This window comes from Zingiber officinale, chromosome 2B (genome assembly GCF_018446385.1).
Source record: "Zingiber officinale cultivar Zhangliang chromosome 2B, Zo_v1.1, whole genome shotgun sequence".
Taxonomy (NCBI): Eukaryota; Viridiplantae; Streptophyta; class Magnoliopsida; order Zingiberales; family Zingiberaceae; genus Zingiber; species Zingiber officinale.
This window is the reverse complement of record NC_055989.1, coordinates 102,230,172-102,244,905: the sequence shown is the minus strand read 5'-3', so window position 1 is coordinate 102,244,905 and position 14,734 is coordinate 102,230,172. Positions and strand designations below refer to the sequence as shown.

Here is a 14,734-nt window from a genome sequence, read left to right as displayed (position 1 = left end):
CTGCTAGGCTCCTTACGAACCTGTTTAATGGCTACAATAATGTTATATGTGAGGACCCATCGTTTACATAATGCGAAGACTTTATTTTTATCACTGTCTATTCTCTAATTTATAATCTATTTCTTCTTGCAGCAAGGTAGCACAATGGTCCTTGCTCTCATATCCTACTTTTAGTTCTTGTAAAATTCATCAGGATCCTAGATGAGTTAATGCATAATATGCGATTCAGATCTTATAATTGTGATGATCATGCATGCACAGGAAGCTAGTCCCTTGTTTTTTTCTTTGCGAAACTCAGTTGTTAGCAATACTGAGGTGACAAATCTGCCACTGGAATGGGGTGATGGAATTTCATTGTTGTGGCAGTGAACAATTCTTCTATGCTTAATAAATTCTAATGAAATGGTTGAAGCTTCATGTGAAGCTTTTTTTTTTTTTTTTTTTTTTGCATTCTCTTGGCTTGAAGTGCAATAAGTATGGTTGTCAATCGAGGCATGAATCAGTTTGAGTACTTTTTTGAAACATGAACTGTGGGGGTACATTCAAAATGATAAAATAGGTTCAAATTTCCCAATTACTTGAATATGCTTTACTTTAAAAAGCTTATCATCAATGTTATATGGTATTGATAGCATAATATGATCAGTGGAGAATATTGATCATGATTGTAGGTTAATATCTCAATGTGTCTTTAACTGAAGAACATTGTTTTTGTTTTTCATTTTATTTATAAATCTTGGTGCACTCTTGTTATCAACTTTGAGTCTCATGGTCACTACTCAGTAGCATCATAAAGAGGTAAGACTACAGCATTATGTAAACAAAGGAAGATGTAAATGACTTTGATGTGAGATGATTTCTTTTCTGCTTAGTTATTGTTGACTTCATCTTCATTGTCACCTTAGACTCTTGAGTATCTACATGATTGGTTTTCTTATTTTACATTGTTGTCCATTCCTGGATTACATCCTCCCAGTCTCTCCAGTTCTACATTTAATAAAAAAAAAAGTCATGTCTTTTTTTTTATATCGCTTAGCTTAATTTTATTGAGTCAGATTTAATTCTTGTGATGATAATATTATTTGTTCCACAATGATATAAAATATGATTTATATTAAACTTGTTTTGAATTGAATCATATTGTTATGATTTTTTTGTATTCGATTCATCTGAATCTTGAATTGTAGGTAGGAATCATTCATCCAGATCTTGAATTGTAGGTAGGAATCATAAATCTTGTGATCAAGTGGTCACAACAACAATATTCACAATCTTCAGTACAATCATGTTGTATGCCAGATTGGTCTCCTCGGGGTGGTACCGGTACGGTAGTTGAGGTATGGGGTGTTGTCACATGAGGTCTTGGGATCGAAATTTGGTGTGTCACATGCCCTCCCCCATGTTGTATGCCAGGTTGTTTGATGTTATCCTCCCCTAAGGCCTAATGTTCTTCCATGCTTGTGCAAGATAATTGTGATGCCAAGACTGGTAGTTGTTTTAGATAGTACTTTTACAGTTTTCTGGTTGTGGCATTGCTGTTGGGCCATCAATACGGCAGTGCTACGAGATTTTTTTTGACCAGGCACAATGCAGTAATATGCATTTTTTTAAAAAAAAAAAATAAATGTAGAAACAAAATGTGTGATTATTGATTAAAAATTCAATAATCAAAGTTTGCCCAATTTCCGGTTTACTGCTGCATGGTGAATACCTCTTAGTGATATTCCTTATATGTGCATTCTCTCATGTTGATGTATGTCTTAAAAGTAATCAAGGTTCATAACTTTTTTTTTTGCCCCCTGTGGCACGGTACCGCAGAAAGTTCACAGAGGCGCAAACCGGAGCATCAGGGGGTATGAAGCTCCACCCAAAATGTCCGATGTTCTCAGCTCAATGCGAGTGTTGTTTGAATTTATTTTGATGGTTGATGAAATAAAGATGGATGGTTTATTTGATGGTTGATGAAATAAAATTGGATGGTTGATGAAATAAAGATTTTTATAAAATCAGATCCGTCATCTTCAGAATTAATCGATCGTCAATTCATGATTTTGCAACAGCTAGCTACATCTTAAAAGAGTAACTATGTTGTATGATTTTACTCGCCTTGGTTTGTGTTTAGTCAGTTTCTTGTTGAATTGTGTTCGAGTATGCTTAAACTGTGTCGAAAATGAACAACCAGCACTTTAATACTAGTAGCATTCAGGTTATACCCGAAAGAGCAAGGATAGACGCATGTTGACAACCAAATTGAGATAGCATGGGCAGGCAACAAATTACATAAACTTAGTAGTCGATACATTTACTAGTTTACAACCAGTAAGCATTGACCGTTGCCCAATAACGATAACCAGGTAGTAACAACCGAGTCACAGTTATCAGAAACAGAACTACACCTACGAATAAATACAGCCTCTACAGAGGTAGACTACATGGTTAACGACATCAATGAAAGCCTAAAATACATGGTTAACTGACAGGTACGACAGTATGGCTTGTCAAGTAACCGTCTGCCTCTTTGCACGCTTGTTCTTAGCTTTTGGTTGTTCTTCTTCATCGACATCTTCATCTTCTTCAGCTTCTGCCAGTTTGGTCAGCTCCTCCTGGATCATGAGCTTTATCGATGCCTTCCGCGGAGTCAGATCAGTTTTGTAATGACCAGCTAATCAGGAGAATTGCGGCAATTGTGTTACATTGGATTGATGTTAAATGCAATAAAGACAACAAAAATCAAAAAGTAAATACCTAGCCGCTTCAGAATGTCAGTAAAAGTTGCCTGAAACAAACAGTAGGGCAGTGTCATGAACTGATGAAACCAAACTAAGACCGATAGTATGAGAAATTTGGCATGCAAAATGTTGTATTGTTAAACAAACATCAACGACGGTTGGGTAAAATCCTGTCTGTGTAGGCAATTACTGAACAGATTTCTAAGAAAAAAATTAGAGTAGGAATGAAGGACCACCAATATCAACATCTCTTGCAGACTGACTAGAACAACCTAGGAAAAAACTGCCTATCTCAAATATATTCTATCGACCAAGAGTTCCTAAAAGACAAACATACTACATAGCTCTATGTTTAACCTAATCACTGTGGGACAGTGGTGGAGGCTGTGGCCCATTGTCAGGTGAGTTTTGATCCCAAAACTGCACTATTTGTGCAAGAAACTGTAACTTTTGGCCTATTTTCATAATGAAAAATAAAGAAAAAAATACTAACTGTGTTGAAGTCAACTTCTTTCAAAATTTCGCATATTTTCTTTCTCAGTTCCTCTTTGCTTGGCTGTTGAGTCTCTGATTTTGCTTTATCTTTACCGACCTTTTTACCTTCATGAAAAACAAAAACATTTCAGATCAAATTCACCCATAAGTAATTGCAGTGACATCCAGGAGAAATTCATCCAACTCAAAGGTCTAATAGTGAAGGAAAGATAATCAATTGAAAGATTCTGGAAAAGAAGAAAAAAGCCATTAGATAAACAACCTCAAGATTTCCTTAAGGAAATATTTTTTATTTTCTTGCAAAATCTATAAATAAAAACAAAAGATATAAATTGAACAGATAAACTGTAATGAATAAATAACCATTGCCAAGCCAAGGAACAAGGCTACGGAAAATTCCTCCAAGATCAAGTAACCAAAATTACCATTGAATTTAACCTATGCAAATGTTTCTAAGGTATATATGGCTACTTCAGAGCAATTATGGAGGGAATTGTTTTTTTGACAAAATACCAAACATCCTTGTCATGCTTGTCACAGATTGACCATAATCAGCGCATGTCACACTTGGCTCGGCTATGTTTGCGGGCCTGTGCCAGGTGCAGGTTTTTCAGCCCACTGGGTTCAGACAGGGCATAGTCATGGATCTGATACTGCACTGTCGCAGACCGTGCATGCAGAGCCTGATTGAAACCGGGCTATCCAGGCTGAACATAGCCCATTGGCACCTCTTCTTGCACCTCTTCTTCCACTAACCCAGATGTTGGTAAAAATCTTTCTAATTCCATGTTTGCCTAATTGACCAACACAGAATAGTAGGGAAGAACAAGTTTAAAAAAGTAGTACAAGTAACAGAAAAGGTTACTACAGAGAAAAGCATGCAACCACTAGTCAGATAATTGTACTGCTCATATATCACTGCATTTTCAATGATATAGAACTCATGGCTGACAGCTTACCAGTATCCTTCTCTTTCTTTGTTGATCTAATGGTCCTTTTCTTCGGTGCATCAGTTATTTTCTTCCTGGAGGAGACCTTTGCAGGTACATCACCATCATCATCATCATCTGATTTTGAATGTTTGGAAGATAATGCTTTAGGACTCTTGGTAGTTGCAGGAGCTGGCTCTCGCTTAGATTCAATCCCCGCCCTTTCCTTACCAAGGGAATCCTTTTGTTTAGAAACTTTCTTCTTGTATTTATTTCCTGTTCCTATATCCTCTTTTTCAGATTCATCTTCTTCAGAGACTTCATGAGATGCATCTTTCTCGTCCTCACTCTCCAAATGGTCAACTGCCTTGTCTTTATGAGGACTACTATCATTAATACCATCCTCATCATCCGTTTCTGATGCACTTTTATCTTCGCTCAGAGAGGCCTCATCTCTGATCTGCTTCTTCATATTAAACCCAAAAAATCATCATATCAAAATAACTTTAGCAATCATCACAACCAGAGTAAATGAATAATCCAATAAGAAACTAAACAGAATAAAGTAAATATAAACTATTGCAGGAAACACAATAAGATAAAGACTATTGCAGAATTTGTAGCCTCTTGTACAGACCTTCCTATGCCGCTTTGAATATTTATCTTCAATTCCCTTTGATAAACTTCCCTTGGCCACTCTCTTACGTTTTCTCGATTTTGTTGATTGCTACAAAGAAAGAAGAAGGAACAACGGAGACAAAATTAACATGAACTGTTTCAGAGGCAAATGGATAGCCATTTGATGAATTCAAGAGACGTCAATCAATGCACAATCCTAATAATAAATAAAAGAACTTGTCCACCAACATTAAGATAATAGATAAATAAACTATATGGAAATTGTGATATTCAGAATTACTTCAATGTTAGGGTGAGGAGCAACCAAGAAGTCCAATAATTTTTCCACAAGTTCTTCCTGCAACATGTCAACCAGATAATAAACATGATGATCAGAGAATATTTCAAGAGAAGCCAACCTAAAATCACTATCATCATAGATTGCACAATTAGAAGCAGAAGGCAGGCCAACCTTTCTAGAATTTGCTTTAGAAGCAGGTAGATCAAACAGATCACATAGATCCAACAGTGTATCTTTTACATATTTGTCAAGTTTCTCCTTCATTTTAGCCCTTTGCTTTTCCTGGAGGTATAAGTTTAGCTTGCAAGGAAAATCAGAAAATCACCACAAGAATAATCATTATATAAATTATTGTGAAGAATTAAAATACTTACATCACTTTCATGCCATACAAAACCAGAAAACTCGAGAATATGATTTTTAAAATTCACTGCCTGCAATAAAAAAAAAATTACAAAAAATATTCAGAATTGCATCAGCAGATTCATATACCTAACTGCAGCAAAATAGCATCTAGCTGGAACTGGTAGCACTTGTATGAACAATCATTTGGTAGTGGCAGTAGGCAAGAATTATTTTCTGATACTCATTAGTGGGAGCAATTGAAAACCTTTGATTTCTATCAAGAACAAACCTCAATAACCTAATCATATAAAGAAGTAGAAGTAACACAGATTCATTTACTACTCTGTGTGAATATTGCACAAACATTGATAGAAATCAGGATAGCATCTTTAATTTGTTCAGTTCAGAAAGAAATGAACATCAAAACATTCTTGTACTTTTGCTTAGTTCAGGCTCATGTTTTTTTGTTTCAGCCTCCTGAATAGTTTGTGTGATCAAGAAGGAAGAGGAAACCATGTGTGTGTGTGTTCTATGGGCCTGTAATATCTTACTAGTTTGAAAAATAATCCAAAGCCAAGGCAAAGGAAACATGACTTAGTTTAAGAAGAGCTTCATTGGAGTTTATGGGTGGTCATGTCATATCTTAAGTTTAATTATTGGTTCAAACAAATAAGAATTGGAGTGTGTTTATGAAAGTTATGCTGCTCACTTAAATTGTTGTTGCTTTTAAGGTTAATATGTAGTTGGGCAATAAAACAAGAAGCTTTTGGCAATTAAATTTGAAGCCCAAATCATGTCTTCAACAAAACAAATCATAAGAGGACCTCATGATTGACAGTCAAAATCACCTAATTGTGGGGAAGAATAGAGAACAGATGGAAAAGGGCTCTCAAAATATTGATAGGAAGAAAACATACGATAATTATATTCTAGATTGAGTTACAGTCTAACCAAAATCAAATCAACTCAATTTGATCTCTTTACTTTGTTGATTGGTTCTATATGATCTATGAATATTGGTACAATTTTTTTATTACTTCATTAAATTGTTGATGTAGAGAATTTTTTTTTTGTTTTGCAAACAACAGTTAACAAGGACATGTGTTATTCTCAACTATTTTGAGATAGTTGAATGGCTATATCATCAATAATATACAATATTTTTAAATCACTTTTTAATTGTGTTTAATAGTCTTCAATGGTCCGCAACAACACCTCACATTTTCAACTTTCATTGATTTGATTTGTCTAACTATAAAATTATTGAGCGCAAGACAATCTTATATTTCTTGATTTTCCATTTATAGAGTTACATTTAATTGCTCTCAAATTATCTCACATTTATAGAGTTACTTTATTATCTTCCATTTATAGAGCCCCGCGGTTGTGGGCGGCGCGTAACAAGAAGTAAATTAGTTTTTAATTAAATAAAATTTAAGTTAATAATTTCAATCAACTCCTAGCTATAGTAGGGATAATTTAAATAGGCTTAATTAAACTAATAAAATTATCCCATTATATATATATATATATATATATTATTTTTTATATTTAAAATATTTAGATTAAATTTAATGTTTAATTAATATATTTTATATTTATGTGTATAACATATTTATTTGAATTATGTGAATGACACATTTATTTGTTAGTGGATTTTATATTGACATTATTGTTTAATATTTTATGGACTATAATTTTGTTAATGAAATATTTTGACAAAAATTTCTTTTATATATATATATATATATATATATATATATATATATATATATATATATATATATTTGAATTGTAAAAATTTATACTCAAAGCGTCTTGCTTCGATAAGGCGTGTGACTCACCTTACGCCTAGTGCCATAGACCCCCCAGCACCTATGCACTTTTGGGAGCCTCACGCCTTAAATAACTATGATTCATTCTGATTTCATTTATGATAATTTTATGTAGGTTTTGTTTCAAATTGCCAAAGCTGGCATATATAATGTGATTTGGTACCACTGTCTAATAAACTTGATTTTTTGCCTCAAGGGGTAAAAAGGATCCAAAAAGATTCAAATCTACTCTCTATTTCATCTGTTCAATCTTATTAAAAATATCAAGGATAAATTTTCTTTTAATTAATTGCAGATCCAACATAACTAAAATCCCTTGCATAAATATCTTATTTGTTCAGCTTAACAAATCTCTACTTCCTTCTTATAGTTGAAACTTCATTTCCAATTTTAGTTTTATTTAAACAAAAATAGTTTGCTCCCAAATTTCAAAGTTCAAATTCATTATATTTACTCTCAAGCCTCATCACTGAGCAGTATCTTCCTTGTACATATATTTTAGCACAGACAATTTATAGATATTCTTTTATAGTAGAAAGTTCTGACTTGTGACCTTATTGCAAAGATGATATTACAAGATAATTCCAACATAGTAAGGAACGAATCTCTCATTTTATATCCATCAATGTTCAATTTTTATAAGTCTTTGATGAAATTCTCCCTATATCAATTTGTTTTTGTTTATTCATTCCTTTTGTTTCGTTTAAAGATAAAATGCAATTTCATTTCTCTTTCTTTGGCCTAGGGGCCACTAGTATACAATATAACAAGCTCTTCGTAGCAACAATTTTAAGTCGAGCTGTGGAGCACTCAAGCAACACTAAATGATTAGAGAGGAAATTTGACTACAATCAATGCATAAAACAATTAGCAAAAATGAAACTTATTCTGACAGCAACTTAAACTATTACTTGAGCCCCCCAAAGTGTGTAATGCCTAAAGAAACGGTAGCAGCATCCAGATCCCAGAAGGAATAGCAACATAATATTTAGAGGTGCAGTAAAAAGTATAACAATTAAATATCATGAAAGGAAAAGTTACCTTTCCCCTCCTTCCAAAAAGTGTCTGATGAATTAATTTAATATCTGCAGGTTTCTTCCTTGCTAATTTGTGGGCCACTGTAAAAAGGAGGCATATGTGTTGAATATCAAAGTCAGAACATACTTGGATATTCAGGGAGAAAAGGTAAAGTCCATGGATGACCAATCCACTATTGATGATTAAATTGAAGTTAAATCTTATCCAGAAGATGTGCAAATCAAGTGCTAATCAGAGAGTTTATGATGTTTCTTATTTAAGATTTTTAAATTAAAGCAAAGCCACTCAAATGATTATAAAACAATTAGCATATACAAAGGAGTGAGAACTGGATTTGAAGCATCTAATCAAGTAATAATGAATCTTACAACTGAGAAGCAACTCCTACATCCTTTATTTCACGTAGCTGCTGATATGACCTGATAAATCTAATGTACCAAGGGGTAAACTAATGAACAGACTTCTAAGGGACCAATGAAAAGATTCAATGAAAATGTCACATTTCTATAATAGGGCAAACCGAATCACACTCGATAAACTCAGTTAGCCTTATTGACTGTCGACCCAGCCCCACGGAATTTTTCCACTAGCCACCAGGGTAAATCGGGAAGCGCGTGCGGCGGCAGCCCAAAAGCCCAGCATCCTTTGGTTGCACACCCCATTCGGAGGAAAATTTTTTGCAAATACGCCATAGCTGGGGATCGAACCGGATGTGTCTGGATGTCCTACCGCAGCACCAAAACCCCGGGGACGGACAAACCGAATCACATATTGTATAAGCAGGGGACAATAATTCAATAAACTCCTAAGAGAGTCATTATGATCTGTAGAAAAGATTTTTATAAGTTCAAGAATTATGATGAGCATGCTAGTTACTAAACAAAGTCATATTGAGATCGAACATATTTGGCAACTCATCAGTCCATCCCATAAACAGTCGTCCAAATAAGAGAAATATTTGTGATATAGAAAAAGGGAAGATTAAAAAAGAAAGAAGAATAAAACTAAAGACTGTGATTTAATGAAAATACCAAACTTCTGGGTATGAAATTATAACCAAAATAAATAGAAAACCATACCACTTGGTATATCCTTTAATGGAGTCCCCCGACCCTGTAACCAGAGACGCCATCATTCATGTAAAATATCAATCTCAAAAATCAAAATAAGAAACCAAATTGTTAGTAGAGCACCTTTTCAACTTGAAATTCCCTTGATCTCTCTTTTTCAATAACTTCTACCAACCTCTCTACAGTTTTTCTCTCACGTACAGGGCGTTCCACAGATGAAGTGATTGGACTACTAAGTAACTCCTTGGCTTTTGTCGTATTATCACTTCCTTTGCTCTTTGTCTTTCTCACCTGTGATCTTTTCCTCTTAAACCCTACAACTTCCTTACCCTCATCCTTCATTTCAGTATTTCCATTCTTTCCTCCATCAGTGCCATTTTCTCCTTTTGGTTCTTGTTCTACTCGTTCCTCTTCTATACCTTCCTCACTTTTGCCAACATGTGATTCTACCATTTTCACATCCTCAATTGGCATCACTTCATCACCTTCCACATCAGCTACTTTCACATCCTCAGAATTGGTAGTACCAGCAACATCAGTCTTCTTGTCTTCTTCCAACTCCTCTACATCATTTGGTTTAACTGTGACAGTGGACTCAGCTTCCATTGCTTCATTGCCTCCTTCATCAGCCATTTTCACATCCTCAATAGAAATATTTGTGGCCTTGGTCTCTTTGTCTTCTTTTGTTTCTCCTGTATCATTTTCTTCTGACACAATAATTGTTTCCTCAATCTTGGTCTCTTCATTTGATTCTTCTATTTTATTTTCCTTTTCCATAGTATTTGATGCCTCAATCTTTTTTACTTCTTTTGATTCTTCAATATCAGTCTCTTTTGCTGTGGTATTTTCTTCAGTGTGTTTCTTCTCAACAACAACCTCCTTTTCAACACTTTCATCTTCATTTCCCTTATCTCCAGAATCTGGAACAACTTCTTTTGAATCTTCATGACCCATCACTTTTGCTACAACATTTTCTTCAGCGTGATTCTTCTCTTCACCCTCCTCCTTTTCGTTACTTTTATCTTCCTGTCCCTTGTCTCCAGAATCTGACACCACATTCTCATGCTCCAGTGGAACAGATCCTTTCAATATTGTGGTTTCTTCACTTATATCTGTAGTTTCCTTGTTTTGTGAATCAAAGGCTCCACAAGTTTTATCTTCAGGCAGCAGGGTAGAACCATTTTCCATCACAGTTTCCGCTCCATCGGAGGATGGTTTACATTCTTCCATGCCAAATGGTACAAATTCAAGAACCGTAGCTCACAGCCAGTCCAAAGAACCCAGCAAGATTGAAACTTTAATATCAAAGGACTAATGTTAAACCATCTGCGAAATAAAAACGCACACAGGAGGAAAAATAAAAATTGAGTTCGCGGAATGAATGGCAAATGAAACTCAAAAATACCAACTTCCCGCAAACAGTGACCTAATGTCGAAGTTCAAAACCCTATCTTCCCGCACAATGTTCCAGCCACTCGAAATGCGAGGCCAAAACACGATAAACAGAAGGAGAATACTTGTTCCGAGCTAAAGTTTTGGAAAACCCTAGCTGGACCCAACGACCCACCCTCGTTCGAAATAACAGCTAATTGCACCAAGAAGGACGAAGAGCATCATCAAGTACGAGGGGATAAAATCGAGCAAAGAGGCACCTGAGGAAGATCTTGGAGCATGGAGCGATAAAAATCTGGGAAATTCAGAGGCGGCAAGAGTTCATGGTCGTCGCCGACGTCTTCCCCCCCTCTCCCTGGAACGAGATCGCTGCTTGCCCGCAGCGAAGAAGAGACGTCTTTTTCTTTTAATAGGAATTAATTCTGGCTTCGTGTCCGGACTCCGGACTTTAAATCAATTTCCTCTCCAGTTCCATTTTCTTTTCGGATTGTCTGCGGCAGGGGATACAGGGTACAGCTTTAGTTTGTGCGAAAGAGGATGCCACATACACGGAATCTTCGTGTGTCGGCGGCGCGGGTATCGCTTTTGCGGTATCTTTTGTTTCTACTTTTCGTGGAGGATGAGAGAAAAGGAGGTGGGCAGATTTATCAATTCAATGGAGATATAATTATTACAATTCAATTCAGATAGTCAGATTCGAACAGGTGTCGAAGTCATTTCAATACGAGTTGGAAATCAATTTAAGTACTGTTTTCAACTCAAATGTTCCGTACTAATGGATTTCAAAACATGGCACGAGCTAGTTTCGTGTATATGTGAGTTAACATACGAGATATTATTATATAAGGCCTTAGAGCATGAGGATAGATCCTCTGTCTCAAAATTATCTGTTCCGATATCTCATTTATTAAATGTATTTTATTCTTTTAAATTCATCCTGTGTTTTTACTATGTTGTACCCTAAAAAATCTTCAGCGTTGGTGACTCCTAGTAGCCATCTCTGCATCGACGTCGGCGACTCCCAACAGTCATCTCCGTCATCTCCAACGTGGTCTTCCATCATCTCCGTCCACTCCAACATCTTCGACGTGGTTCGTCGCTGACTGAATCACCGCAGCTCCGTCCCCTCCCTTCGTCGACTCCAGCAGGTCCGACTTCCCCTCCCTTCGTCAACTCCAACAGGTCCGTATCTCCATCGTGATCCTCCACCGTTGTATGGATCAATTATATAGTTTTATAGAATTTAGGTATTTCATGCAAATTGTTCTTGCTTTAAGTGAAGTTTGTCAAATTTTTTATAAAAATGTGTGATTTTTCATTATTTTTGCATACTGCTATTGTTTAGCTTAATTTTATTGAATCTTATTTTTTTTTTTAGTATTAGGTTGCTATTGAATGACATCATCAAGTAACAGTAACATTGACCATACCAAATTTGAAATTGTACGATGCAGGGACTATGGACTAAAAGCATTGGTGCTAGTCTCTAGATCAATCAAGAACCCAGGAAGACTATATTATAGATGCAAGCAGCATTGATGATTAAAGTGGGTGAGGTCTGATACTGGACTAAATGAAGACACCGGTGATATACATTGTAGGATATTGCCAAGAGTGGAGTCAAGGGTAGGAAGTGAATACATTGATTATCCTGGACATAATATGGGAAATTGGAATGTACCGCATATGGTCTGAATATTAGTGATAGTAAACTTAATTCTTTTGACTGTATATTTATTTTGTTTGTTAGTTGGTCTGGTTAAGTAGTGCTAGTGTTGTAATGTGATAAAGAAATATAATTATGAATGATGTCGACATTTGATTTTATTTTGTTTATGGATGAATATTAATTATGTATTATTATTTCAGTTAGCTTTGTATATCAGCAAATGATGTCAACATTTTTCAATGATGAGATTTATTTTGTATATGCATTTGTAACGATCTCTATTACTTGTTTTTAGAAAATGTTGGATCTTAGATAAATCAAGAATAATTGAGATTAATTTTTAGTCATGTTGTTCCTTTAATATTATTTTTACATGAATTATTCACACTTAATTCATCAACATTAGCAAACTACAGTCTTTGCCATTTGATCTTATTTATTTAATATAAATTTAATTATCAAATAAACATAAATAAATTATGTCTAAATTATATGTAGTTCACGACCAAGCTATTTATTTACAACACAAAATAGAGAGGTTAAAAAGTAAACTAATAGAATTCAAAACTACAGTTTCCACCAAGCTATTTGTTACTGTAATATCTGATTGCCATTACATGATTAGAAATATATGATAGGAATAGCTACCATACAAAATATGGAGCTTGTACAAGTTTCATAGAAGCTGCATAAAAAAATATGCAGCATAAAATATGGTAACCACAAAAGTTCACATAAAAATAATTAGACGAAACAAAAGCTACATAAAAAATAAGCAACACAAAATATGGTAATCACAAAAGTTCTCAAAGTAAGCAACACAGTTCTTGGCTTAGTCGTAAATGAAGTATGCATATTTGAGTTTTGAGGAGCTTGCTTCATTACATATTTGTCTGCATTTCATTGTAACTTGATGCCAACGACACCTATATTGACTAACATTAATCACTCTTAGTGGTGTCCTTTAGTTGATGTGCATTCTATTGTAGCAACATCCACCTAATTGATGTACTTGGAGAAAAAACAAAACAAGATAAGGAAACCCATGTAAGTCTACTAAAAATGACAGATGCTACTAAAAATGATAAATGCTCCAATATATCTATGCAGTCAGAGCAGAATAACATATTAACTAAAAATTAAAAACATTGTTTATCCAATATATTTTAATGCTCCAATATATCTATGATCGTTTCTCCTGCCAAAACTTAGCTATCAAGAACATCACAAAATAAAAGCCAGAACATCACTTATTTGTCTTAATTTAGTCCATACACACACATGAAATTTGAACATTACCATAACATAACTTTTCTCAATAAAATTTGTAATCTTTAACATATTTTGCTTATGCATAAAAATCATGGTCAATGAGAGAATGTGTACTATTCCAGTCCAAAGCAATCTACATAATTCCAATTGCTATACTACACGAGGAAAAAACATCATGTGTTTGTCTTGTCACATTAGACATTGGACCTCTTTCCTAAGCTACCATAAGACCAAAAAAGAGTTTTCAATGAACTAATTAAATATTAGTAAATCCTGAACAATAGTTGAAACACATGTCTGCCAAGTTTATGATCACCTTCTACATGAAGGAGACACAAGCCATGCCTGCGTAGACATATTTGTCTCCATTTGAACAAGTAGTTCATTGATCTTAAAAATAAACTGTGCTCTCATATTGCATGCTCATAACTTTTGTTTAAGCCTACTAAAATAAAGTTTTCTTTATTGAACATTCGATCATTAATTCTGTTTGCCAGAATATTCTTGACTCTGTTGGTTCCATGGCAATAGAAAGTATGAGTAACTAAGTTATTAATCAGAAGAAATATAGGATCACCATGAAGTTTGTGAATATAAAAATACTTTCAAGGTGTTAACAAGTATACTGATACAACAAATCTAATCTTATGAGAAATGGTTAAAAAGACAACAAAGGTGTAAACCTGGTTAATTTCTTACCATCCTTCCCCAATTACTTGTATGAAAATAATCATTATCAGAGTAAACCTGAGATAGTTGTGTTGACAAAAGTGGTGGAAATTGAGTTTCGGTAATACTCAAACCTTTAACATAGCTATAATTTGTAGGCTAAAATAATAAAATATAGTATTAGATAGTGATAACATAATTATTTTAGTTTAACATACTAAAACAATCCTTAACTTGATTGATCATCCGTTGACATTATATATTGGGCATGCTGGATATACTTTCATAACACCCTTCTACATCCTGCTATACAAAAAAAATAGAATGATTTAATTCTATATAATTTCTCAAATGTAACGACAAGAAATAAAC

At 34.5% G+C, this 14,734-nt stretch overlaps 1 protein-coding gene across 3 annotated transcripts; it reads right to left on the bottom strand.

The window, feature by feature from the left end:
* Positions 1-2,263: 2,263 nt before the first annotated feature.
* On the bottom strand, positions 2,264-11,170 carry LOC122046550 (titin homolog). 3 transcript variants are annotated; one of them, XM_042607299.1, is made up of 12 exons: positions 11,013-11,170; positions 9,484-10,686; positions 9,370-9,403; positions 8,294-8,370; positions 5,447-5,506; positions 5,244-5,372; positions 5,073-5,129; positions 4,791-4,880; positions 4,184-4,619; positions 3,223-3,329; positions 2,746-2,776; positions 2,264-2,662 (listed from the first exon to the last, which is right to left on the bottom strand). In XM_042607299.1, exons 2-12 carry the CDS (start codon positions 10,588-10,590, stop codon positions 2,499-2,501), a joined length of 2,292 nt encoding a protein of 763 aa, XP_042463233.1. In that variant the 5' UTR covers positions 10,591-10,686; positions 11,013-11,170; the 3' UTR covers positions 2,264-2,498. The 3 variants fall into 3 exon arrangements, with proteins under 3 accessions (XP_042463233.1, XP_042463234.1, XP_042463235.1); XM_042607300.1 differs by having other exon boundaries at positions 4,184-4,613; XM_042607301.1 differs by having other exon boundaries at positions 5,244-5,354.
* Between the last annotated feature and the right edge of the window lie 3,564 nt (positions 11,171-14,734).

Bases quoted from the DNA above. Each gene is read 5' to 3' on its own strand.
- LOC122046550 (XM_042607299.1), bottom strand. From the start codon at position 10,590: ATGGAAGAATGTAAACCATCCTCCGATGGAGCGGAAACTGTGATGGAA. The intron at 5,507-8,293 runs GTAACTTTTCCT...TTTTTATTGCAG, and splicing joins TTTTTGGAAGGAGGGGAAAG to GCAGTGAATTTTAAAAATCA. The intron at 2,777-3,222 runs GTTAGTATTTTT...TGTTTGTTTCAG, and splicing joins AAGAAGTTGACTTCAACACA to GCAACTTTTACTGACATTCT.